The sequence below is a fragment of the Jaculus jaculus genome, chromosome 10 (assembly GCF_020740685.1).
Source record: "Jaculus jaculus isolate mJacJac1 chromosome 10, mJacJac1.mat.Y.cur, whole genome shotgun sequence".
NCBI lineage: Eukaryota > Metazoa > Chordata > Mammalia > Rodentia > Dipodidae > Jaculus > Jaculus jaculus.
Genome location: NC_059111.1, coordinates 19,729,916 through 19,754,262, shown reverse-complemented (window position 1 = coordinate 19,754,262; position 24,347 = coordinate 19,729,916). Strand labels below are relative to the sequence as shown.

General features: G+C 42.6%; 1 protein-coding gene across 4 annotated transcripts in view; it reads right to left on the bottom strand.

The window, feature by feature from the left end:
• Positions 1-515: 515 nt before the first annotated feature.
• The window catches only part of Bbs4 (Bardet-Biedl syndrome 4), a 38,286-nt gene continuing 14,454 nt past the window's right edge, over positions 516-24,347 (bottom strand). For 3 of the 4 annotated variants that reach the window (XM_004666711.2, XM_045160039.1, XM_045160038.1), the window contains 11 exons: positions 23,448-23,520; positions 16,201-16,254; positions 12,889-13,016; positions 9,824-9,878; positions 8,755-8,823; positions 6,222-6,374; positions 5,951-6,122; positions 4,368-4,437; positions 3,702-3,843; positions 2,449-2,650; positions 516-1,549 (listed from right to left, as the gene is read on the bottom strand). In XM_004666711.2, the coding sequence (XP_004666768.1) occupies positions 1,443-1,549; positions 2,449-2,650; positions 3,702-3,843; positions 4,368-4,437; positions 5,951-6,122; positions 6,222-6,374; positions 8,755-8,823; positions 9,824-9,878; positions 12,889-13,016; positions 16,201-16,254; positions 23,448-23,520 (1,225 nt within the window). In that variant the 3' untranslated portion in view covers positions 516-1,442. The remainder of the gene's footprint in view (positions 1,550-2,448; positions 2,651-3,701; positions 3,844-4,367; positions 4,438-5,950; positions 6,123-6,221; positions 6,375-8,754; positions 8,824-9,823; positions 9,879-12,888; positions 13,017-16,200; positions 16,255-23,447; positions 23,521-24,347) is intronic. The other variant, XM_045160041.1, reaches the window with a different exon arrangement.

The following is a 24,347-nucleotide window of genomic DNA, read 5'->3' as shown; positions in this document are numbered from 1 at the left end:
TGAGTCCTGGGGAATCAAACCTTGGTCCTTTGGCTTTGCAGGCAACACCTTAACCACTAAGCCATCTTTCCAGTCTACTATTATTTTTTCTTAGGTTTTTCAGTCTTGGTAACTAAGCCAGCTAAGTCTAGAACAAGAACCCCTGTACTGATACAGAAGTGAGTTTTCTCTGTTGCTCAGTGTAAAAGCCCAGTTCTATAACATATATCACTTTTGGTGCTTTGCTTTTTTTTGAGCTATGGGAACTGAAGATTGCTCCTGCTCAGTTAGCGGTCTCTTTAGGGTCAAATCAGACCCATTAGTAATATAAAATAACTCCTCACTTTGATTTGGTAGCATGTCATTTTCTACCTGCCAATTACAGTATCAGACACTTTATAAGTGAAAGATGGTGACCGGCCCTCAAAACGTGAACTGATGGCCTCAAAAAAACAGTAGAGACTGTGCTACAATCAAACAAGAACTTGGTCTTGGGGTGGTTCTTCTAGTTTTGAAACAGGTTAAGAGAAGGCTGATTGTAGTTCTTAAAAGGTTTTTAATGTGACCTCTTATTTTTAAAAAAGTTTTTAATATGACCACTTATTTTTTACCTGAGTAACCACTTCCCCCAAAGGGCTAATGTACATAATCTTTAAAAAGGATATGTTATTACATTGATTGTCTTACATTAAAATTGCTTAGCTAAGAAACATTTCCTCTTTTTTCTTCTGGTGGTAGTAGGGATGGAACCCTAAGCAAGTGCTCCAATACTGAGCTACATCTGCAGTCCTGTCTTTTCTTTTTAAGTCCTCAGTGCTGATACCAGACCAGCCCAAGGCTCCTACTTATTATGCTGACATGATCTGGCTATATAGACTTTGACCTCTTGCAAGAATTACAGGGACATGTTCTAGGTTCCCTATGGCAAATGCAGCAGGGATACTTAGTTTGGGTCTCAACTTAGGGATTTGGGTTTTTCATTTCTTTGCAAATGTAACTAGGTTCTTAATCCATGGTTGTGCATCTTGTGGGGACTGATATATCCAACAGCACCCCAGTTAAGACCAAGACTGCATCATCTCAGGGCTACTGATCAAAAATCTGTCTTTCCTTACTAAAGGAGGATTCCGGTTAGCCAGAAAATACAAGTCCTTCACACAGTGATGGCCCTTGATCCTGTGCCTTGCTGACTCATGGACCTATGTTCACAGAGCCTCAAGCCTGTCATCTAGCCTGTCTTCTCCCTATTTCCTGGAATGATGGAGCCACCAAGGGCCACATGGGCTTTAGGGGCCTCATGCTTCTCCTCCTAACGTACCCTGAAATCTGTATGATTTCTGCAGTGTCCACCCATGGAATGGTGCTGGCCTCCATCTGCCTGGTCATTTGCCCTTCAACCCTATACAGCTTCATCCAAGATCCAGGATCATCCTGATCTGATCCTGGTTTTTTCTTGTTGGTTCCTATTTTTCTCTTATTTCTTCTGATGCTTCTGCTGGACTTGCTACCACAGTGGGCTCTGGCTCCAGAGGAAGAGATGGCGGCTTTGTGAGCTGGGTTCCTCCAGTACCTAGCAACAAAACAAACAGCTTCAGTTCTCAGTTTCACCATTCCAGAAGAGATCATTATTTTTTCCTATTAAATTTCAAGTCGAAGCTGGGCATGGTGGTGCACACCTTTAATCCCAGCACTCAGGAGGCAGAGGTAGAAGGATCACTGTGAGTTTGAGGCCACCCTGAGACTACATAGTGGATTCCCGGTCAGCCTGAGCTAGAGTGAGACCCTACCTTGAAAAACCAAAAAAAAAAAAAAAAAAAAAATTCAAGAGGAACCCCTTATTTTCTTGGACTAACAGGACTGTAGTGTATTTGCAGCTAGGATGGAAGACCATAACTGAAGAAACAAAGGAATGTCAAGTTTGCCTTCGGCGGCAGTGAAATGCAGTATACAGAATGTACTTAGTAACACATTTCCACACCTGAAAATTACAAAGACCTGGTGTGTGGGCCATCCAGCGAGGCCTGTCAGTAGTGTTTCTTCCTTCTCCATAGCTGCCATGTGGAGATAAGTGCAAGGCTGGCTGCCTTGGGCCTTTTCTTCTTCCACAATTTCTGAATTGGTCATGTTATAAGTCTGAAGAGTACAAGCCTCATTCAAAGCTATGATCTTGGGCTGGTGAGATGGCTTAGCAGTTAGGGCACTTGCCTGTGAAGCTTAACCAGGTTCAATTCCCCAGTACCCATGTAAGCCAAATGCACAAGATGGTGCATACTTATGGAGTTAATTTGCATTGGCTAGAGGTCCTGGTGTGCCCATTCTCTCTCCCTAGCTGCCTCTTTCTCTCTCCCTCTCAAATAAATAAAAACTTAAAAAGTAAAAAAATAAATAGATAAATAAAAGCTCTGATCTTTGCTGGTGCAGGTGGCTTGTCCCCATTAAGTCTTCATGGAGCATTGTATAGCCTCCTACCTGCAGGGAGCTTTCGATAGGCAGCTGCTGACGACATTGCCCGTCCAAGAGCTTGATTAGAGCCTAGAGGCTGTGGGCAAGTGACAGGTTTACTGGTTGAAGAGCTTCGGGGCTTTGCTTTGGGATCTTTAACTGGTTTGGTCCAGACCAGTGCCTCTCCAACCTGGAGGGCAGCTCCCAACTTCTGAGCCATCTCTATCATCTTGTGCCACATGAGAAGAAAAAACAAGAGTTAACTGTCAAGACCGGCAGAAATAAATCAGCCTTATTCTGGGGCCTTCCCCAGGGTGGGTACCAGTCATTGTGGGAGGAAGTACTTATAAAAGGAAATCACTTCCAGGCTTTGTGATTACAGGGATGTGTCATTATGCCAGGCTAAGAAAATCATTCTTAAGCAGCAGAGAATACAGGCTGCTCTTAGTGGATGGCAAGGGAATGCATATAGGATATCAAAACCCAACAATTCAAGACTGATGCATTATTGGCTAAACTCTCCAGTCCCCTCATGAAGGGAAGTAGGAGAAAGGTACAAAGAGACCTATACCTCAACTGAGATGAACTGTATTAGTGATAACAGACAGCACAGTAAGCATGGATTTTCTTTTATTATTTTGTGTGTATGCATGTCCATATATATGGGTGCACATGTGTGCAGCTGTGCTTGGATGTGGAGGTTAGAGGTCAGTGTTCAGTGTCCTTAGTCTCCTCATTTTTTTGGGGGGGGAGATTTCAAGGCAGGTTCCCACTCTAACCCAGACTGACCTGGAACTCACTCTAGTTCCAGGCTGGTCTCAAACTCATAGCAATCCTACCTCCGCCACCCATGTGCTGGGATTAAAGAAATGTGTTAACTATGCCCAGGTCCACCTTACTTTTTGAAGCAGGATCTCACACTGAACCTAGAGCTCACCAATTTGACTAGCCAGCAAACCATAAGGAGTCCCCTTCTGTATCCACTTCCCAAGCACTGGGATTACAGGTTTATGTCACCAAGTTCAGCTTTTACTAGATGCTAAAGGTCCAAACTCAGGTCCTTAGGCTTGCACAATCACTTTACCCATTGAACCATCTTCTTACCCTCTTTCATTATTATTTTCTTCTAGGAAAGTTTATTTTGGACTATAACTGATGAATTTGTGCTGTAAGGAACATCAAAGCTAAAAAGACTCATGAGCTTTTACTTTCCATTTAGATACAAATATCTACTAAAAACTTGCTTAAATAATAGCTGGCAGCAGCTAATAGAAACATACCTCAGGGTCAAATTCAAGAGAGCTATTGTCCTTGAGAAAGTTGATCTTCTTCTCCATCTCCTGATACTGGGCCAGGGCACCCTTCTTCTCCCCCTGGTTGTACATCAGGACAGCGTAGTTCAGGTTTACTAAAGGGTTACATCTGTGGCAGAGAGACAGGGACTCTAGGAAGCTGGGGCTTTGTAATAACTGGTCATTTGGAGATCCTTCTTGATATACAAAAGCCAAGCTGCCTAAATAGAGCCATCTTCATCAAGCAAGAAAGTGAAAACATGTGCTACATGGACCTGGGAATTAACTGCCTGAGCAGCAAAGTAGATATTGAGTCCAAGTCTGGCATCAGCAGAGACACACCCAGAGAGGCGGATGAGGGATCCCTCTTAGGCTGTGTAGCAGATGCTGGTGGAATCAATCTTAGAAGAATCAAATCTATTGTAGGTTATAAACTTAGCACAGAGGCCTAACTAAAATTGTAGCTAGCCCACAGCCAGCTCTGGTGTTCCCAGGATGTTCATTCCTGCTGTGTCCTGCTTGTTTAGGAACCACACCCTCCCAAGTTTTTCCTTGGAGGAGAGGCTGGGCTGACACAGCGCCAAATCAATGGCACACTGTGCAGAATCCAATCCTCCCTGGTGTCATTTCTTAAAGAGCAAGCACATGACTTACTTATCCAGGCGTACAGCTTCCATATAGGCTCTTTTGGCATTCTCTATATCTTCCAGATTGGTCAGAGCCACTGCAGCAACAAAGAAAGTGAGGAGAACTGAGCTTAGAAAAGAGTTATCTCAAGTCCATGTCCACACTGAACATCTCTTATACCTCTTCAGCTCAAAACATGACTACATACTGTCATTCAGCTTAGATACCTCTCCTCAGCTAATCAGCGGCCAACTACCTTTGCCGTTTCTTCCTGGTATTGCCTTCATCCACGCCCAACCCAGGCTTTCCACTGTTCTCCAGAGATAATGTGTCCCCACCTGCCTCCAGTCCACAGAGATGCCAGATATATCACTAACTTACAAATCTGACCACATCACTATCCTACTTTAAAATCCTCACTTGTTCCCCATTGTCCGTAACCAGATCTTACTTTTTAAATATATATATATATTTGAGAGAGGGGTGGGGAGAGAATGGGCACGCCAGGGCCTCCAGCCACTACAAATGAACTCCAGATACATGCGTCCCCTTGTGCATTTGGCTTATGTGGGTCCTGGACAACCAATTTGGGATCCTTTGGCTTTGTAGGCAAACACCTTAACCACTAAGCCATCTCTCCAGCCCATAAATCTTACTTTTATTTATGTTAACTTTATCCAACAGTCATCTATTGAGAGCATATGAGCGTGTACTCCACACAGAGATGGACTAACACAGCCTCTAGAGTAAAGATGATGGTCTTTTAACTTTTCCTGACCCTCATTGCAGACTACCTTTCCTGGCTCACCTCCCATATCCTCTGGCATGAGTACTCACACTGTAGAGGCCATGGTGGCTCCTCACCCATTCTGTGCCAGTCAAGTCCAGCCTGCTCAGGATCATGTGAAGGCCATCTTTAGGTTGGACTTGCTGTCTATGCCCTATAGTGTGGTTTAGCAGTTTACATACCTAAAGAGCTCCTTGAAATAGTTTTGGGGTTTGCATTTACTAAATTTAGTGTATAGAGAAGAAAATCCCCTAGCAAGAATATTTAGTACTTTAAAATAATTTCACATTAGTATTATTATTTTTTTAAGACAGGGTCTCACTAATGTAGCTCATGCTAGCCTCAAATTCATGATCCTCCTGCTTACATGTCCCAAATGCTGAGATTATAGGCATGAGCCACTTCCTGGCAGGTTAACTTATTTTTGTAATTAGTTTCAGTATTTGTATGACATAAGTACATTTTTAGGGATGGGACCATACTCGTTCTAGTGTGACTTGAACTACCAGGACCAATTATGTAAGCACAACAAAGCAAAGTCCTGGTGGTGGTGGTAGGGAGCCACACCAACAAGAAAAAACTGGCAAGAGGTGAACTACTGGTGATCTTAATTTAACCTGTGAAATTTCTGAGTTCAAATCCCTCAGGAAAAAGCAACCAGGAACCTGGTTGCCCTTTTCTTTCAAATTCCTTCAAGTTCTAAAATAATTCAGGGTCCTACAGGATCTCCAAAGGAACAGCTTATTGGGACATATAGCCACTAACCTAAGATTCCAATTAATGTTTCCATTATCACAAGGATTTCCATATAAATGTTTCTTACCAGCCAAGAGCATGTAGAGTTCCCCCATCTTTGGCTGAAAGTTGATGGCTGCACTGAGAAAGTGGAATGCTGACGCATACTGCTGCATAGTCAGATGGACAAGGCCCAGATTGTACAGAATCTTCCAATCGAAGGGTGCCAAGTAGTTGGCTCGTTTCAGGCAGCTGATAGCCTACAAAGAGAGGGTCCCAGAGAGAGGGTAGAGCAAGCTCTACAGATCCAATAACTGGGAACCAATAACATGGGTAAATAAAAACAAGGGGACACTCACTGCCACATATTTCTTCTTGCCAAAGAAACACATTCCAATATTGTTCCAAAGCGGAGGACTTTCCGGAACAGCACAAGCTGCAACTCTGTATTTGGTGAGGGCAACGTCAAAGTCCCCGTGGGTCTGCATCATGCTGCCTGCCGCCAAGATGGCCTGAAAACATAGCACATGCAAAGTCCCTAATTCTGTTCCCCCCCTCCCTGGTCCCCTGTGGCAGAAGGGCAGCCTTCAGAAGGAAGGGACTCAAAAGGCTGTGAGCAGACAGGACTGAGAAACTTCTTCCAGAACATAAGTACAGGGACAAGTGGTCTTCAGCAATGACCTAACCCCACACCATGACACTCTCTGGCATTGTACAAAAACACAAATGTCCCTGGCTCTATCTTGCCAGTTTCCTACTTCCAATTAGGAAAGTCAGGATTTCAGTAATTATGCCTTTACATGTTTTCTGCCACTTTTTTTTTAAAAAAGGAAATTCTTTTGTATTTATTTGACAGAGGAAGAGGGAGAAAGAGAGGAAGTAAAAGAGAGAGAGAATGGGCACACCAGGGCCTCCAGTCACTGCAATTTAAATCCGGATGCGTGTGCCCCTTCTGCATCTGGCTAACGTGGGTCCTGGGGAATTGAACCTGAGTCCTTTGGCTTTGCAGGCAAGCTCCTTAATCACTAAGCTATCCCTCCAGTCCTTTTGCCACTCTTAATTGGTATGCCAAGTACTCCAGACATCTAATGGCTACTTGAGATCCAGCTCTTCTGCCACAGGACAAAAGGAGAGTCAGCTTTAGTCTTCACAAATTCAGCCCTTCCATTTCTTTTTATTTATTTATTTGAAAGTGTCACAGAGAGAGAGAATGGGCACACCAGGGCCTCCAGCCACTGCAAACGAACTCCAGACGCGTGTGCCCCCTTGTGCATCTGGCTAACCTGGGTCCTGGAGAATTGAGCCTCGAACCGGAATTCTTAGGCTTAACAGGCAAGCGCTTAACCGCTAAGCCATCTCTCCAGCCTAGCCCTTCCATTTCTTCAAGGAGAATAGTCAAGGTGGGGAGCCAAAGAGTCAGGCTAATGACTTCTTAAACCAGGAGTGAGGATAAACACCCCTGTTTAGCTGTGTCTCCCTAAAGCACATTCATCCACTTGATCTTCCCATCCCCAAAGTCACAGCTGGACAAAGTTGTAATGTTAAATTCAGGAACTAAGAAAACATTCTACCACAGTTTTTTCTTTTCTTTTTTGGTTTATTTTTATTTATTTGAGAGTGACAAAGAGGCAGAGAGAGAGAGAGAATGGGTGCACCAGGGCTTCCAGCCACTGCAAACAAACTTCAGACGCGTGCACCCCCTTGTGCATCTGGCTAACATGGGTCCTGGGGGATCGAGCCTCAAACCAGGGTCCTTAGGCTTCACAGGCAAGCTCTTAACAGTTAAGCCATCTCTCCAGCCCTACCACAGTTATTTCTGACAAGAGCTGTGGATACTATTCTTTAGTGATACATGAGCTTTACCAATACTGGGCTTTATTTTCATTTTTATTTTGGGGGGTGGGGAGTTTTACTGTACGATCTCACTCTAGTCCTGGCTAAGTTAGAATTCACTATGTAGTCTCAGGGTGGCCTTTCTTGGTGATCCTCCTACCTCTGCCTTCCAAGAGCTGGGATTAAAGGCGTGCGCCACCACACCTGGCATACTCTGCTTTAGTTCTCAGCAGAGTTACAGGCCTTTTTGCAACAAATTTGCTATGTTAGAAGGCAGATGCAGAGCATCAATACTTGACAATATTTTCAAATAAGAGCACCTATTATTTATAATTTTTCTTATTTATTATTATTACTTGGTTTTCCAAGGAAGGGTCTTGCTCTAGCCCAGGCTGACCTGGAATTCACTATGTAGTCTTAGGGTGGCCTCGAACTCATGGCGATCCTCTAACTCTGTCTCCTGAGTGCTGGGATTAAAGGCGTGCACCACCACACACAGCTCATAATTTTTATTTTTAAAAGTAAATTTCTGCCAGGCATACAAAGCCTGCTAGCTCAGGTTCAATTTCCCAGCATCCATGTAAAGCTGGATCCAAGGTGGCAAATGCACTTTGCATGCAAGAGACCTTGGGACAGCCACATACACACATACATGCATGCAAATAAAATGTTTTTTAAGAGGACTGGAGAGATTTCTCAGTCGTTAAGATGCCTGCCTGCAAAACTTAAGGACCCAAGTTCAGTTCCCACATAAGGCTGGATGCACAAGGTTGTGCATGTGCTTGGAGTTTGTTTGTGATGACTAGAGGCCCTGGGGCCCCCTATTCTTTCTCTCTTTCTCTGAAAAAATAAATTTTAAACAAAATGTTTTTAAGAAGTTACAGGGGTATACTTCAATGGTAGAATTCTTGCCCAGCATGTATGAGGCTCTGAGGATCAGCACACACATGCACACACTTTATAGTATTTAAAATGAGGAAGCTATCCCCTTGCATTCCAAGGTCTGGTCACTCTAGGACCATCTATATGAAGGCTTTGTGGTTTCACAGTCTGCAATACCTTGTAGTTGGTAGGGTCATAAGTCAGTGCATTTCCGAGATGTTCAAATGCCTTCTGGTAAATGCCGAGCTTGGGGAAAAAAAAATAAAACAGAGAATTTACTTCAGGAGGAGATCGCAATGGAAATGTCCAGTCACTTGCACTCCTTTTTTTTTTTAATGGGAGTGTGAACATTCATGTGTTTGAGTGTGGGCCCATGTGTGCTTCAGTGTGCATGTGGAGGTTAGAGGACAACTTCAGGTTGTTAGTCTTCCTTTGTCCACCTTGTTTGTGGCAGGGTCTCCTGTTCACCATGCGTTCTGCAGGGTGGCTGGCCCGTGACCTCCCAGAAATTCTTCTATCTAGGCCTTCCTTCTAGCCACAGGCATGCTGCGATTGCAGATGCCCACCATAGCACCTGGTTTTCATGTAGGTTCTGGAGATGTGAACTCAGGTCCTCACACTTGCATGGCAAGCACTTTATCCACTGAGCCACCTCCCCAATCCCATATCTGAGTTCTCTTGACTTTTAAAAACTAAACAAACAGGATACACCAGATAAAGAAAACCAAATGTTTGTGGTTTACTTAGTTTTACTTGCCACAAACCCATTTCAGCCACACTTCTCCTGGCAATAATTAAGCTGGTTCACTTCATGTCCCTGTGGGTCTGCTTACAAAGCCAGGGTACCTGAATTTGATCCCTAGGCACTATGTAAAAATCTGGAAACTGGCGGGCTTCTGTAACCCCAGTATGCTGATACTGATGGCAAGATGAGAGGCAGAGACAGGAGAATGTCCTAGAAGCTCAAGGTGAGCCCAGCAAAGAACAGCAAAATGAAAATCTAGAGTGAGAAACCCTATCTCAAATAAGGTGGACAGGTGTGGACAAACCAAAAAGTTGTCCTGTGACCTCCACACATGCAATGTGGCTCATGTGGTAAATCATATGGTAAACACACACACACGTTTTAAAAAACTGATCCCAGCAACAAAACAATTAAGAAAATATCCAAATGCAGGGAAACCACTGTATGCACAAACTCAACATTTCTAAGCCCTGTGAGTGCATGAGTGAAGAGTCGCATTACCTGCAAGTAGAGTAATCCTAAGGTGGTCAGAAGTTCCGTATTTTCTGGTGAGAACCTGCAACACAAAGATGCTCACAAGGAAACCATGGTTACAAGACACATAAGACATGCATAGCCTGGCCTTCAAGCAAACACTTGAAATACTTTACTGGACCTCCAATTAACCCCATATAAATTCCTGAAAGAAATTTGAGAATTTCTTTCAAAAGTAACAGGGAGGAGCCAGGTGCGTTGGTGCACGCCTTTAATCCCAGCACTCAAGAGGCAGTGGTACAAGGATCACTGTGAGTTTGAGGCCACCCTAAAACTACAGAGTGAATTCCAGGCCAGCCTGAGCTACAGTCAGACCCTATCTCAAAAAAACAAAAAACAAAACAAAGTAACAGGGAGGAATTGCTCAGCAAGAAACTTCTAGAACCCAGATTCCTTTTTTCAAGGCCTTTCTTTGGACCAACATCCTAAAAAAGAATGTGTGGAATATTTTGTGACTGTCTTGATTACAATGATAAAAGTTTTAAGCCAAGTCATTCAGAAGCATACATAGTTTAAGCTAATTTTTATGAGACTGCTTTTTTTTTTTTTTTTACTTCTTCCACTGTGCCCACACTACCAGGCAGAATAATTTTTTGTTTAATTTAGGGCCCGAAAATTTACTGCTGTGCTCTCCAAATTAAACAAAATGCCATTCTAAATAGCCAAACTAAACAAAGGACAGAAAGCACATACCAGCCGTAGGAAAGAATTAGCCACTGGCCCAAGTAAAGTTTTATGTGAATTTTCAGTCTCACAATATTTCTTTGTCAAAAAGCCAAAGCAGGGGCTGGAGAGATGGCTTAGCCATTAAGCGCTTGCCTGCGAAGCCTAAGGACCCTGGTTCAAGGCTTGATTCCCCAGGACCCACATTAGCCAGATGCATAAGGGGGTGCATGTATCTGGAGTTCATTTGCAGTGGCTAGAGGCCCTGCCCTGGCACACCCATTCTCTCTATCACTCTCAAATAAATAAAAATAAACAAAAAAAATTTTTTAAATGCTTGTGAAAAAAAAAGCCAAAGCAGGGCTGAGGAGATGGCTCAGTGGTTAAAGGTGTTGCTTGCAAAGCCTGCTGGCCTGGGTTCAATTCCCCAATACCACATAAAGCTAGATACACAAAGTGGCACTTAAGTCTGGAGTTCATTTGCAGCAGCAAGAGGCCCTGGCACACCAATACTCACTCTCTCTTTCTCAAATAATTAATGAAAGGTTTCCTTTTCTTTTTCCTATTTTTTTTGAGGTAGGGTCTCACTCTATCCCAGGTGACCTGGAATTCACTATGGAGTCTCAGAGTGGCCTCAAACTCACAGCAGTCCTCGGATTACAGGTGTGCGCCACCATGTCCAGCTAAAAGTTTTTTTTGTTTTTTTTTTTTTAAAGACAAAACAACCCACAATTGGGCCTATCAGACCCCAGGATCATTAGTCAATGCCAACAGTTGAAACACCAAAGAGCAGTAACAGTCTCCTGCTAGGAGGGAATGAGGTAGGGCACGTGTTACCTGTAGGAAGCCCAGCACAGGAGAGCACAAGCCCTGCCAGGGTTCACTGAGCTCTCTGTTGGACTCTTCCCTCACAAACCACATCTAGTTGCTATTATTCTGGAAGCATCTATCTGTTACCCATGAACGACTCCTCTCTACACTCCAATCACAAACCTACCTTCTTGGGATTCAAATCTCAGCTGTCCCCTTTTCTTCTTTGGGAAGTTTGGTGACTTAGTCATTGAGTGGTCACTGGAAGAACACTCTCTTTGGGATTTATGTAAACAAGCTAGCTTCTGTAAAACCACAGATAAGAACAGGGATACCACCCAGTATGACAGAGGAGGGTCCTTTCTCCTTGCCCATGTAAACTTGAGCTCTTGAATTCAGAAGTCTCTGTAGCTTATAAAACCAAGAGATCTTTCTCTAAGTCGTTTTAGACACAAAGTGTGGTGGAAGAAAATGCAGAAAACAGTGTTGTAACTGATGGAACCACAAAACATTCACCATAAAAGACAAAAGGAATAAATGAACTCTAAGTTTAGTTCAGAATCTTGGTCCTTGAACCACAGACCGCCTGACATTCTGTTAAGTGATCAAACAAGAGACACTTAAAAGTATTGTATCACAGCATGTGTCTCTAGAGAAGAAACAGAATGACATCATGAGAAAATCAATCCGTTCTATTATCAACAGAGATTTGGATTGTCCTAGTGATTTTTTTTTCTTTTCTTTTTCTTTTTTTGAGGCAGGATCTCATGCTACCCCAGGCTTATCTGGAAATCACAAAGATCTGGAATTATAGCTGTACGCCACCATGCCCAACTCCCTAATAATGTTTTTAAAAAACAAGATTTTGGAGCTGGGTGTAGGTCAGTCATAGAGCTTGTTTGTGGTAAGCATAAGCATGGCCCTGGGTTCTAGTCCTAGTGGGCACACATGCACAGACACACAAAATGCCTCCCCAATCCCAATAAAACACAGCCCAGCAAGACATTAGTTTCAGGCAAATAAAACCAGATGTTTGCTACTGAACTAAGAGATTTCTATCCCTAACATCATCTCTGGAAACACAAGACTTGATATAAAGTAAAAACCAGAATGGCAGGTTGCCAGCTGACCCCCAATTTTGCTGCATGCATCATGTCCATCCACTCCCCTTGTAGCTCATTTCAAATCACAGAATATGAGTAACAACCATGTGTGCAATTTCTGGGCCATTTAAAACCGCAGATGCTGATTCCTTATTTAGCTTCCAGTTCCATCTCCTTTAGCGTGGCCTGGAGCATACAGGGTGCAGTTACTCAACTTCAACTATGCAGGTGAATCCAATTGGCCAGATAGCCTAAGAGAGCCATCTTCATGCCCAGATAGTGGAGAGTAGCCATCTTTACAGGAGAAACAACCTCCATCACAGAAGCCCTTCTAGGGAGCTCTTACCCTAAACTTTACCTTAGCTTTGAACTCTAATACAACTAGTAATCAGTCACACATGTTCTCTTTTATGTTTTGGAGTTCAAGTATCTGCTCCAAGGGAAACACAGACTTACTCCACTGCTTTCTTGTAGATCTCAATGGCCTTGTCCAAGTTTCCCTCCAGTAAGTGGATCTTCCCCAGCATTATGTAAGTCAGATCATGCCTGTTAAGCTGGAGGGCACTGTGCAACTGGTCTTGTGCCTAGTAAGTTTAATGGAGTAAAGAGAACTAAATCACTACCAGTGGAAGGACAATGGTTTTCTATGGTGAAAGAGGACAGAGATCCTAGTATACAGAAGTGGGAATATCATGACTCAGCAAATAGCACCGTAATCCAAAAACCAAACACACCCGAGCTGCCCTCACTGACATGGACTACCTGTCTATGGAGCCACTTGGGAGAGTTCATACACTATGATTAGCTTGAATGTTTCCTGCTTGACATTCACATCCATGTGAATATTTCATAACCCCAAAGAGACATCATGGTACAGTGTGGATTCCCACCCAAACACTATCCCAGCCACACTGTGATCACCTACACAGACTTTGCCAGTGTGGGCCTCATTTTCTTTTATCAGTATGATGATGAATGAAAAAGTTGTGCTCACTGAGTGCTTGCTGTTCCAGGGGCTGGGTATACTAGAGGTAACCAAAAATATTTTTGAAAATTTTTTAAAAGGAACAGGAATGAGGCTCAGTGGTAGAACACTTATTTAGCATGCTGAAGGGCCTGGGTTCAGTCTCCAGCACCACAAAACACTCACTCCTTGCTCTGGTAGAGCTACATCTTAACAGACAGACAAAAGGACTCTGTCCATTCACTGATTCAACAAGGGCCTATAAGTGCCAGATATTGTATTTGCTTAGCCTGCAAAGCCTGCTGTTAGCTTTACAGCCCAAAGACTCCCCTGACTGAATGAACCTTCTCAAAATATTCTCTGGAGGAAAAAAAAAAAAAAAAAATCTAATCAGCTATCTAAAACTATAGAGCCAGCAAGGTGTGGTATCACACACCTTTAATCCCAGTACTTGGGAGGCAGAGGTAAGAGTATTTCTGAGTTTGAGACCAGCTTGAGACTACATAGTGAATTTCAGGTCAGCCTGGGTTAGAGCAAGACCCTAACTCAAAAAACCAACCAAATAAACAAAACTATAGATCCATTCAGAAAACCTAAGAGTCCACTAAGTATGTATTTTTCATTTTACATGTATATATTTCTACTATCTCCCTCACAGAGAAAAAGTTATCCTTACATTTCAATTGCTGGTATGAAGGGGTTTTTTTTTTGTTCATATCCCTGAGGGACAGCCTAGGTTATACCAACTTGCAGATAGACACAAACATTGCAGATAGACACAAACACAAAAGCATTGTCAAATGGTGCTAACAAACTCAGAGTCAGTCTTAGTGGTAATAAAGAAAGAAGAATAAGGGCTGGGGAAATGGCTTAGCAGTTAAGGCATTTGCCTGCACAGCCTAAGGATCACAGTTCGGTTCTCCAGGACCCACATAAGCCAGATGCACAAGGGGATTCATACATCTGGAGCTCATTTGCAATGGGTAGAGGCCCTGGCGTGACCATTCTCTCTATCTGCCTCTTTCTCTCTCTCAAATAAAAAGAAGAATAAAACTTCACAGTAAGTGGGAGCTACCCAATCACATCACTACCTTTCACAAGTCAAAAACTGCATCTGTTGGGGCTGGAGAGATGGCTTGGTGGTTAAGGCGTTTGCCTGCAAAGCCAAAGGATCCCAGTTCAATTCTCCAGGACCTACGTAAGCCAGATGCACAAGGGGGCACATGCATCTGGAGTTCATTTGCAGAGGCTGGAGGCCCTAGTGCACCTATTTTCTCCCTCTCTCTCTCTCTGCTTCTCTCTCTCTCTGCTTCTCTCTCTCTCTCAAATAGATAAATAAAATATATTTTAAAAAATTATTTAAAAAAAATTTTTTAATTGCATCTGTTGCTAGGCATGGTGATACACACCTTTAATCCCAGCACTGGGAAGCAGAGGTAGAAAGATGGCCATGAGTTTGAGGCCAGCCTGGGACTAGAATGAGACTCAACCTTTAAAAAAATTATATATATCAGAGTAACAGGTAAGCTTAAAGAGCTTTGTCTGATATTAAGGTCTCAGTGTCTAGAGCTTAGTCATAATGAAATAAAAATAAACATTATGGAGCCAGGAGTGGTGGGAGGCAGAGCTAGGAGGATTGTCATGAGTTTGAGGCCACCCTGAGACTACATAATGAGTTTCAGGTCAGCCTGGGTTAGAGTGAAAACCTACCTCCAAAAAAAAAAAAAAAATTCTCATTATAAAAAAGAACCAAAAAGTTAAAACTAAAACTTAGCTCTATTTAAAATTTAAAATTCATTTTCCTTGCTTAAAAACAGCAGTCAGAAGCCAGACGTCGTGTTGCAAGCTTTTAATCCCAGCATTTGAGTGACAGAGGTAGGAGGATCACTGTGAGTTTGAGACTCCATAGTGAATTCCAGGTCAGCCTGAGCTACAGTGAGACCCTACCTCAAAAAAAAGTTGGGGGGGGGTGCTGGAGCGACAGTTTAGTGGTAAAGGCACTTGCCTGCAAAGCCAAAGGACCCAGGTTCAATACCCCAGGAAGACGCACAAGGTGGCACATGCATCTGGAGTGCATTTGTAGTGGCTAGAGGCCCTGGCATACCCTCTATCAAATAAACAAATAAAAAGTTAAAAATAAACAACCACCAAAAAAAACATCACTGGGCATGGTGGCACACGCCTTTAATCCCAGCACTCGGGAGGCAGAGGTAGGAGGATTGCCGTGAGTTCGAGGCCACCCTGAGACTCCACAGTGAATTCCAGGTCAGCCTGGGCTGGAGTAAGACCCTACCTCAAAAAACAAAAAAAAAAAAAAAAAAAAATAGCAGTCAGGTGCTGACAGTTCATATGGCCTTGATTACACCATCAGGACTTTTGAGATAGATGTCTCAATATGTATCCTAGGCTGGCTTCAGATTCAAGATCCTTCTGCCTCAGCCTCCTGAGTGGTGGGGTTGTACGCATGCACTACCATGGCCTACAGAGGTCCAGTTTTGATACCTGTCTTACTTAACATTTGTTTGTATAATGAAATATTAAACTGGGGAAAGAAAGAAGAGAGGAGATAGCAATTAGGCTGCCATTTATAATATTGCTAGAGCTTATCATTTTTCTGAATCAAAAGTAAGAACTAAAGTAAGCAATGACAAATGAGCACTAAAATGGGAATAAACATGAAAGACAATGTTCACTTCCACTAAGGTCTATTAACACTAGACAATGCAGAATGAGCAGTGCCCATCCGTAACACGTGTACCCTCAGTGAAACCCTGCCCACCACAACTAGCACGTGTAGAAGTTACCTTGTTGAACTGCTTTAGATAAATGTAGCACACTCCCAAGTTGTGGCAAATTTCCTACACACAAAAGAAAGAGAAAAAAGGTTTAGGTGTGATTCCATGGTGAACATTACAGTAAAATAACAGAAAATAGAAATTGTATTACTCAGCAAAGTGTGAACTTTGAAAACATGTATCATAGGGCTTTTTTTAGGCTCATTAATACATGTTTCGACAAAACAAGTTCCTAAAAAAAAGTTTTTTGAGGCAGGGTTTCACTCTAGTCCAGGCTGAATTGGAACTCAGCCTCCCAAGTGCTGGGACTAAGTGTATGCACCACCATGCCTAGTATAATTATTTTTTAAGTTACAGATTATAAGAGAGAGAAGCAGAATAGACAGGGATCTTCCTATACCTGTGTAGTTTCCTCTGCTCTGCATTTAGCCCATCCCTCCATATTGTTTTTCTGTAAGAAATGCCTAACACCTACATATGTGGTGCCTTTTCTTAGAAGAGACTACCTACAGCCCTTGCCTAGAGGTTTGCTAGCCACTCAGACCCACTCTTAAGAAAATTTCAGCTTTCTGTCTGAACACCAGAGATAGCTGGCTGCAAACAATTCCCTAGACATGGACCTGGGAAAGACAGTGCCACCTGGAGGCTGCTATGGTGGAACACATGTAAGTGGAGGCAGTCTGTGGAGTCTCAAGGGGAGGTCATATGTGCTCCTGCCTTTCTTAGGAAGATGCCCCTGGCAACATTATAAGGACCAGCCTATAGCAGGGATGTATCCCTGCCCCAGGAACAGACAATGGGACTCACAGACAATAACTAATGTTTTACAAATCTCCTAAAACAACAACAAATCAGCCAACACTGGTTGAGCACCTAATATTTGATAGGTACTAGGTCAAAAGTCAGATGTTTCTCATATATATATTTCTTTAGTTTAGCCAAGAAATCTGTGTATACTTCCCCCGCTGCCTTTATTTTTAGGGGTGTGGGGTGGGGGGTTCAAGGTACAGTCTTGCTCTCTAGTCCAGGTTGACCTGGAATTCATTCTGTAGTCTCAGGGTGGTCTTGAACTCACAGTGATCTACCTCTACCTCCCTAGTGCTGAAATTAATGCATGCACTACCATGTCCAGCTTACTTTTTCCATTTTTTAATTAATTAATTTTCAAGGAAAGAGAGGGAGGGAGGGAGGAGAGAATGTGCCCACTAGGCCCTCTAGTCACTACAAACTACAGATCCATGTACTAGAGAATCGAACCTGGGTTCCTAAGCTTTGCAGGTAATTTGCAGGCAAGCACCTTAACTGCTAAGAACTGCTAAGCCATCTCTCCAGCCCTGCTTTTTCCTTTCTCTTTTTTCAAGGTAGAGTCTTGCTCTAGCTTAGACTGACCTGAAATTCACTATGTAGTCTCAGGATAGCCCCAAACTCACGATGATACTCCTGCCTCTGCTTCCTAAGTGCTGGGATCTATTTAAAAATATTTATTTATTTATTTACTTATTTGAGAGACAAAGAGAGAGAATAGGCACGCCAGGGCCTCCAGCCACTGCAAACAAATTCCAGATGCATGTGCATTCCTGTGTATCTGGCTTATGTGGGTCCTGGGAAATTGAACCTGGGTCCTTAGGCTTTGCACACAAGCGCCTTACCCCCTAAGCCATCTCTCCAGCCCAGTAGTCCTACTATTTTTTATAACCTAGTACCAGTATTTCAGTACTTCTCAAAGACAAGGTTGTTAAAAAAAAAAACATGCCCACAATATTATCAAATCTGACAAGTGTTTTTATGACACATTTAATTATGTTCATATTTCTAATTGTCTCCATAAATGTTTCACTTTTTTTTTTTTTTTTTTTTTTTGAGGTAGCAGCTCACTCTAACCCAGGCTGACCTGGAATTCACTATGTAACTTCAGGGTGGCCTTGAATGCACAGTGATCCTCCTACCTCTGCCTCCCAAGTGCTGGGATTAATGGCATGTGCCAAAAATGTTTCATGTTTTTATTTTTATTTATTTATTTGAGAAAGAGGCAGAGAGATATCGATATGAGAGAGAGTGAGTATGAGAATGAGAATGAGAAGGAATGAGAGTGCCAGGGCCTCTAGCCACTGCAAAGCAAACCAAGATGCATACACTATCACATGCATCTGGCTTATATGGGCCTGGGTTTTTCGGGTGCTTTGGCAAGCACCTTGACTGCTAAACCATCTCTCTAGCTGTTTCACATTTTCATTCCTATTTTTATTTGTTTTTTGGTTTGTTTTTACTTTTTCAAGGTAGGATCTCACTGTAGCCCAGGCTGACCTGGAATTCACTATGTAGTCTCAGGGCAGCCTTGAACTCATGGCAATCCTACCTCTGCCTCCTGAGTGCTGGGATTAAAGGTGTGTGCCACCACACCCGGCAGTTTCACATTTTTATATGACTATTCTTTGTTAACTTTTTTAAATGTTTTGTTTGTTTATTTGAAAGAGAGAGAGAGAGAGAGAGAAAGGGCATATCAGGGCCTCTGCATGTGTAACTGTGCATCTATCTGGCTTTACGTGAATACTGGGGAACAGAATTTGGGTCCTTAGGCTTTGCAGACAAGTGCCTTAACCACTAAGTCATCTATCTAGCCCTCTTTGTTAACTTTTAAAAAATATTTTTTTTGGAGGCAATCCCAACAGACTGGCCTTATTTATTTATTTATTTATTTATTTATTTATTTATTTATTTATTTATTTTTCAGACTGTACATTTTAAAATAGAGTGAGCAAGCAAGTGAGAAAGAGATAGAGAGAATAGGCATGCCAGAGCCTCCAGCCACTATAACTGAAGTCTAGAAACCTTGTGTGTATGTATAACCTTGTGTATGCATCATCTTGTGTGTCTGGGTCATTTGGGATCTGGGAAGTCAAGTGTGGGTCCTAAGGCTTCACAAGAAAGTGCCTTAACCACTTAAGCCATCTTGCCAGCCCTAAAAAATATTTTTACTTATTTGCAAGCACAGAGAGATAGGAGGAGCCTGGGAGTGTCAGGACTTCCTGGTACTGCAAAGAAGTTTCAGACACATGTGCCACTTTCTGCATCTGGCTTTATATGGATACTGGGTAGTCAAATCTGGGTGAGCAAGCTTTGCAAACAAATGCCTTTCACAACTGGTCCATCCCCCTAGCCCTTTTAAAAAACTTTTATTACAAATTTTCATGCATATATAATGTATTTTGATCCAAATTCCCTCCCAATTCCTTCTCTTGCAAGCCATCCCTCTTTTACTAGGCCCTTTATTCTCTCCAAGTAGTTCTTCTACTTTGGTGTATATAGATGTATGTATGTATGTATATGTATATTTTTTTAATTACTTTTTTTTCCCCGAGGTAGGGTCTCACTCTGGTCCAGGCTGGCCTGGAATTAACTATGTAGTCTCAGGGTGGCCTTGAACTCTCAGCAATCCTCCTACCTCTGCCTCCTGAGTGCTGGCATTAAAGGCATGCACCACCACACCAAGCTTTTTAATTACTTTTTAAAAAACACAATTCAAATCATATCCACATTACAAAGCACTGGGCCATCACCTCAAGCCTGCCCCAAAACTTAAAAGCTTTCCACACTTTCCACTTCATCGTGCTCTAAGAATGTACACAAGAAAGTGAAGGGGAGAAATGTCACCTTTCCTATCCTTTAAATGTTCTGAAGGTTAAGTACTCCCTAGCCTTTTCAATCATTTGCCATCTGAGATTTTTTTGTTTTGTTTTTCAAGGTAGGGTCTCATTCTGGCCCAGGCTGACCTGGGATTCACTATGTAGTCTCAGGGTGGCCTTCTACCTCTGCCTCTCAAATGCTGGGATTAAAGGCATGCACCACCACACCTGGGTTAACTCCTACCTTTTCTGCGATAAGGGAATGCGGCCAACCTCCTGAGAAGGCAACAGGTACAGCAGAACAACCAGAGGCCTACAGTAAGAAATCCTGGAGTCTACAGGGTGCTGTGCCCTTAAGCATGTCATTCCATCTCCCAGAGCCTCAGCTTCCTCACTTGACACTTTGCAGTTGTTCGAAAAGTCAACTAAGGACAAATTATTATTCCCCCTATGATAGTTTGAATGGATGTCCCCCAATTTATTCAGAAGTTTATTAAAACTTGTAATTTAGTGACTAAAGAGATAACTTACTGGTTAAGGCACTTACCAGCAAAGCCAAAGGACCCAGGTTCGATTTCTCAGTACCCACATAAAGCTAGATGCATAAGGTGGCACATGCATCTGGAGTTCATTCTCAGTGGCTAGAGGCCCTGATGTGCCAATTCTCTCTGTGTATCTGCCTTTCTCTCCCTCCCTCCCTCCCTCTCTCAGATAAAAAGAAAATTATTTAAAAAAAAACAAAACACTTGTAATTTAGACCTCCAGGCAAATGGCTAGAGGTCTCACTGTGGGTAGATCCTAGGGTCCAGCCCTAAGATGTGGGGGTTAATTTAAAATTTCCAGTTAAAGATATATAAAGTACTTGGGTTCTGCCTGAGTTCCTGAAACGTGTTTGCATGTGCTAGTGCTGGTGACTTGTGGCTTTTCTTTCTACACAGGCCTATAAAAGGGGCCCTTCTTTTACCATTATGGATCTTCTCCTAGATCTGTAAGCTACAAATAAATTTTCTTCTTCCATAACTGTGCCTGGTTTAAAAGTTCATCCCATACCTTCCAGTGAGTTGTTGGCCAGAGAGGTCCCTGATGCCCCCAAAACATTATAGGCCATTGCCGAGGTCCTTGGTTTCCCACCAGGAATAGATGATAAGACCCTACTGCTGAAGACTCCACATACTTGGGCTGCAAGGCCACTGAGAAATCCTGCTGGAACTGACCTGATAACCTCCTCCATGTCGACCAGCTGACAGAAAGCTGGAAGAAGCCATTCTACATGCAGTTCAGTGGGAGAAAGAGATACCACCAGTGAAAATACTCAACAGTGGACAATGCAAGCCTTATAATTAGCCAGCCAGGCCAAATAAGCCAATGGGTGCAATAGTGGCACGCCTATCATGCTGGAAACCAACTGCCCTCCAATTGGACTGGAGGCCCGCTCCATGGGAGGGAATACATCCCTGATACTGAAAACTTAAAATGGGGTAGTCATGAGCTCTAGAGGGGTGTAACATCTGCTGCTGTCTGGATAAGTGTATATACCATGCTTATCAAACTGCCCAATAAGCACTTCTCTTAATATTCATATCCTTATATTAATGCTACTCTCACTTTGGGTAGAAAATCTTCTCTTTTCAGATGGCAGTGACCTTGGGATGACTCAGAAGGTATCATGGTGCTGGGAAGAAGTGACTGGAATACTGAGTAATATCTCAAGCACAACTTCCAAGGCTCAGGTTCTAATGCAGAAGAGGTGGCAGAAAAGAATGTAAGAGCCAAAGGAAGCGTAGGACTCCTTACAACGTGCTCCTTCCAGACATAAAATGGCCTGGATATCCATGACCTCATAGTGCCTGACAGTACTACATACATAAGACCATCATTAAGAGGAGGAAAAGATCATGACATCAAAATAAGAGACTGATTGAGATGGGGAGGGCATATGGTGGAGAATGGAATTTCAAAGGGGAAAAAGGGGTGAGGGAGGGTATTACCATGGGATTTTTTTATTTTTTTATTTTCGAGGTAGGGTCTCACTCTAGCCCAGGCTGACCTGGAATTAACTATGGAATCTCAGGGTGGCCTTGAACTCATGGTGATCCTCCTACCTGTGCCTCCCGAGTGCTGGGATTAAAGGCGTGCGACACCACGCCCCGCTGGGATATTTTTTATAATCATGGAAGATGTTAATAAAAATTGAGAAAATAAAATAAAATAAAATGTTGTATATACATATAAAAAAAAATTCATCCCAGCCAGACATGGTGGCACATGCCTTTAATCCCAGCACTTCTGAGGCAGAGGTAGGAGGATCACTGTGAGTTTGAGGCTACCCTGAGACTCCATAGTAAATTCCAGGTCAGCCTGGGCTAGAGTGAGACCCTACCTCGGAAAACCAAAAAAAAAAAAAAAAAAAAAAAAAAAAAACAAAAAACCTCCATTGTGAAGATACACAACATTCTTTATCCATTTATGTTTTGATTATATGTAAGCTAGTTCCATCATTAGATATTACAATAAACATGAATGTACAAATTAAAAATAATAATAATTCTGGGCTGGAGAGATGGCATAGCAGTTAAAGCACTTGCCTGCAAAGCCAAAGGACCTAGGTTTGATTCCCCAGGACCTATATTAGCCAGATGCACAAGAGGGTGCACACATCTGGAGTTGGTTTGCCACGGCTGGAGGCTCTGGCATGCCCATTCTCTCTCTCTTATAAATAAAAATTTAATAATAGTAGTAATTTTAGGGCTGGGGAAATGGCTTAGTGGTTAAGGTACATGCCTGCACAGCCTAAGGACCCAGGTTGGATTCTCCAGGTCCCACGTAAGCCAGATGCACATGGTAGCGTATGCATCTGGAGTTCATTTGCAGTGGCTAGAGGCCCTGGCACGCACATTCTCTCTCTCTCTGTCTCTAATAAATAAATAAAAATAATTCTTTAATAATAATGATTGTATAATAAGAGGGGGCTTTACCCTCTCCTGCCATCTCACGGGTAGGAGCTCTCTGTACTCTCTCCTCATTCCCTCTCTTAATTTTTTTGTTTTTTTCTTTTGGTTTTTCGAGGTAGGGTCTCACTGGGGTCCAGGCTGACCTGGAATAAACTCTGTAGTCTCAGGGTGGCCTTGGACTCATGGCGATCCTCCTACCTCTGCCTCCCGAGTGATGGGATTAAAGGCATGCGCCACCACGCCCGGCTTTCCCTCTCTTAATTTAATAAAATATCTCTAAATTTTACACTGTGTTCTGTGGATTTCAACTGTTTGAATTCATAAGACAAGAATCCAGGGACACCCCAAAACTCCTGTATCATATCAGTGCATTGGTGTACATGGTGCACTGGCAAAAGAACCCCCAAAATCATGTTTCATATGGATGCATTTGGCTGGGAACATCAGAGATTAAGTGTTCTGCTTCCTGCCTTCCTCATGGCAGGAGGCGTGATCTGTTCTATCTCCCAATTCTGTTTTCTTCTCTGCTTCTTTCTCAGGCTTAGGAACTGGGCACATTTAAAACTTGACAGATGGTAGATGATAGTCCGGGGAAATTTCTACAATAACTTAAGACAGCCATTTTATAAAAGAAACCATTAGTATGCTTACTAAAAGGAAGAACTGAAAGCTCCTTACTTACCCAGTCTTTCTTGTTAAGTCTAGCTGCTTCATTATAAACTTCAGTCGCAGCTTTATGTTTTCCCAAAAGGAATCTGTGAATGATGCATTTTTCCTACTATTATTACCTCAAAATTTATTTTTTTTTTTTGGTATAGGCTCTTATGTCGCACAGGCTGGCATCAAACTTACTCTATAACCTAGGATGTCCTTGAGGTCCTGATTCTTCTGCCACCATCTTCTGAGTGCTGGGATTACAGACATGTGGCATCATGCTAAGCTAACCTCACAATTCTTCTAAGACTAACTCTACTCGTCTATATTTTATACATCTTCCAAAGAGCTGGTTATTTTAGAAGCCATTTTGATCTTGGCTGTTTGTGCTGGGAAGGCCAGGGTCACTGCTGAGCACTCAGTGCAGAATTTGTGAAAGGGACTACACTGGCGGCTGTTCCAAGGCCTTAGCTTTTTATATATCAACTTCAATGGAAGTCTTCCTCTGTAACTTTTTTTATAGTACACTATAAATATAGACCAAAAACAAAACTATCTCCAGGCAATGTGGGGCACACCTCTAATCTCAGCCTAGGTGGCAATAGTAAGACAATCACTGTGAGTTCAAAGCCAGCCTGAGACTACATAGTGAATTCCAGGTCAGCCTGGTCTACAGCAGGACCTAACCTCAAGAAGCAACAACAAAAAACAAATAAACAAAAACCAAAAGTGCCAAATGATATTCCATTAATAATTAACTACCATAATTTACTGACATCATCCAATGAGGACATAGTTTCTTCTCTATGTCATGAGTGTAAAGGGGAAAAAGGTAGATAGTGGGCTCTATGTAAAAGCAATGCAGGTATGAATGACAATGTAGGAAAGAGGGAGATGGGAATTCCATGGCATACTTTACTATCCTAGA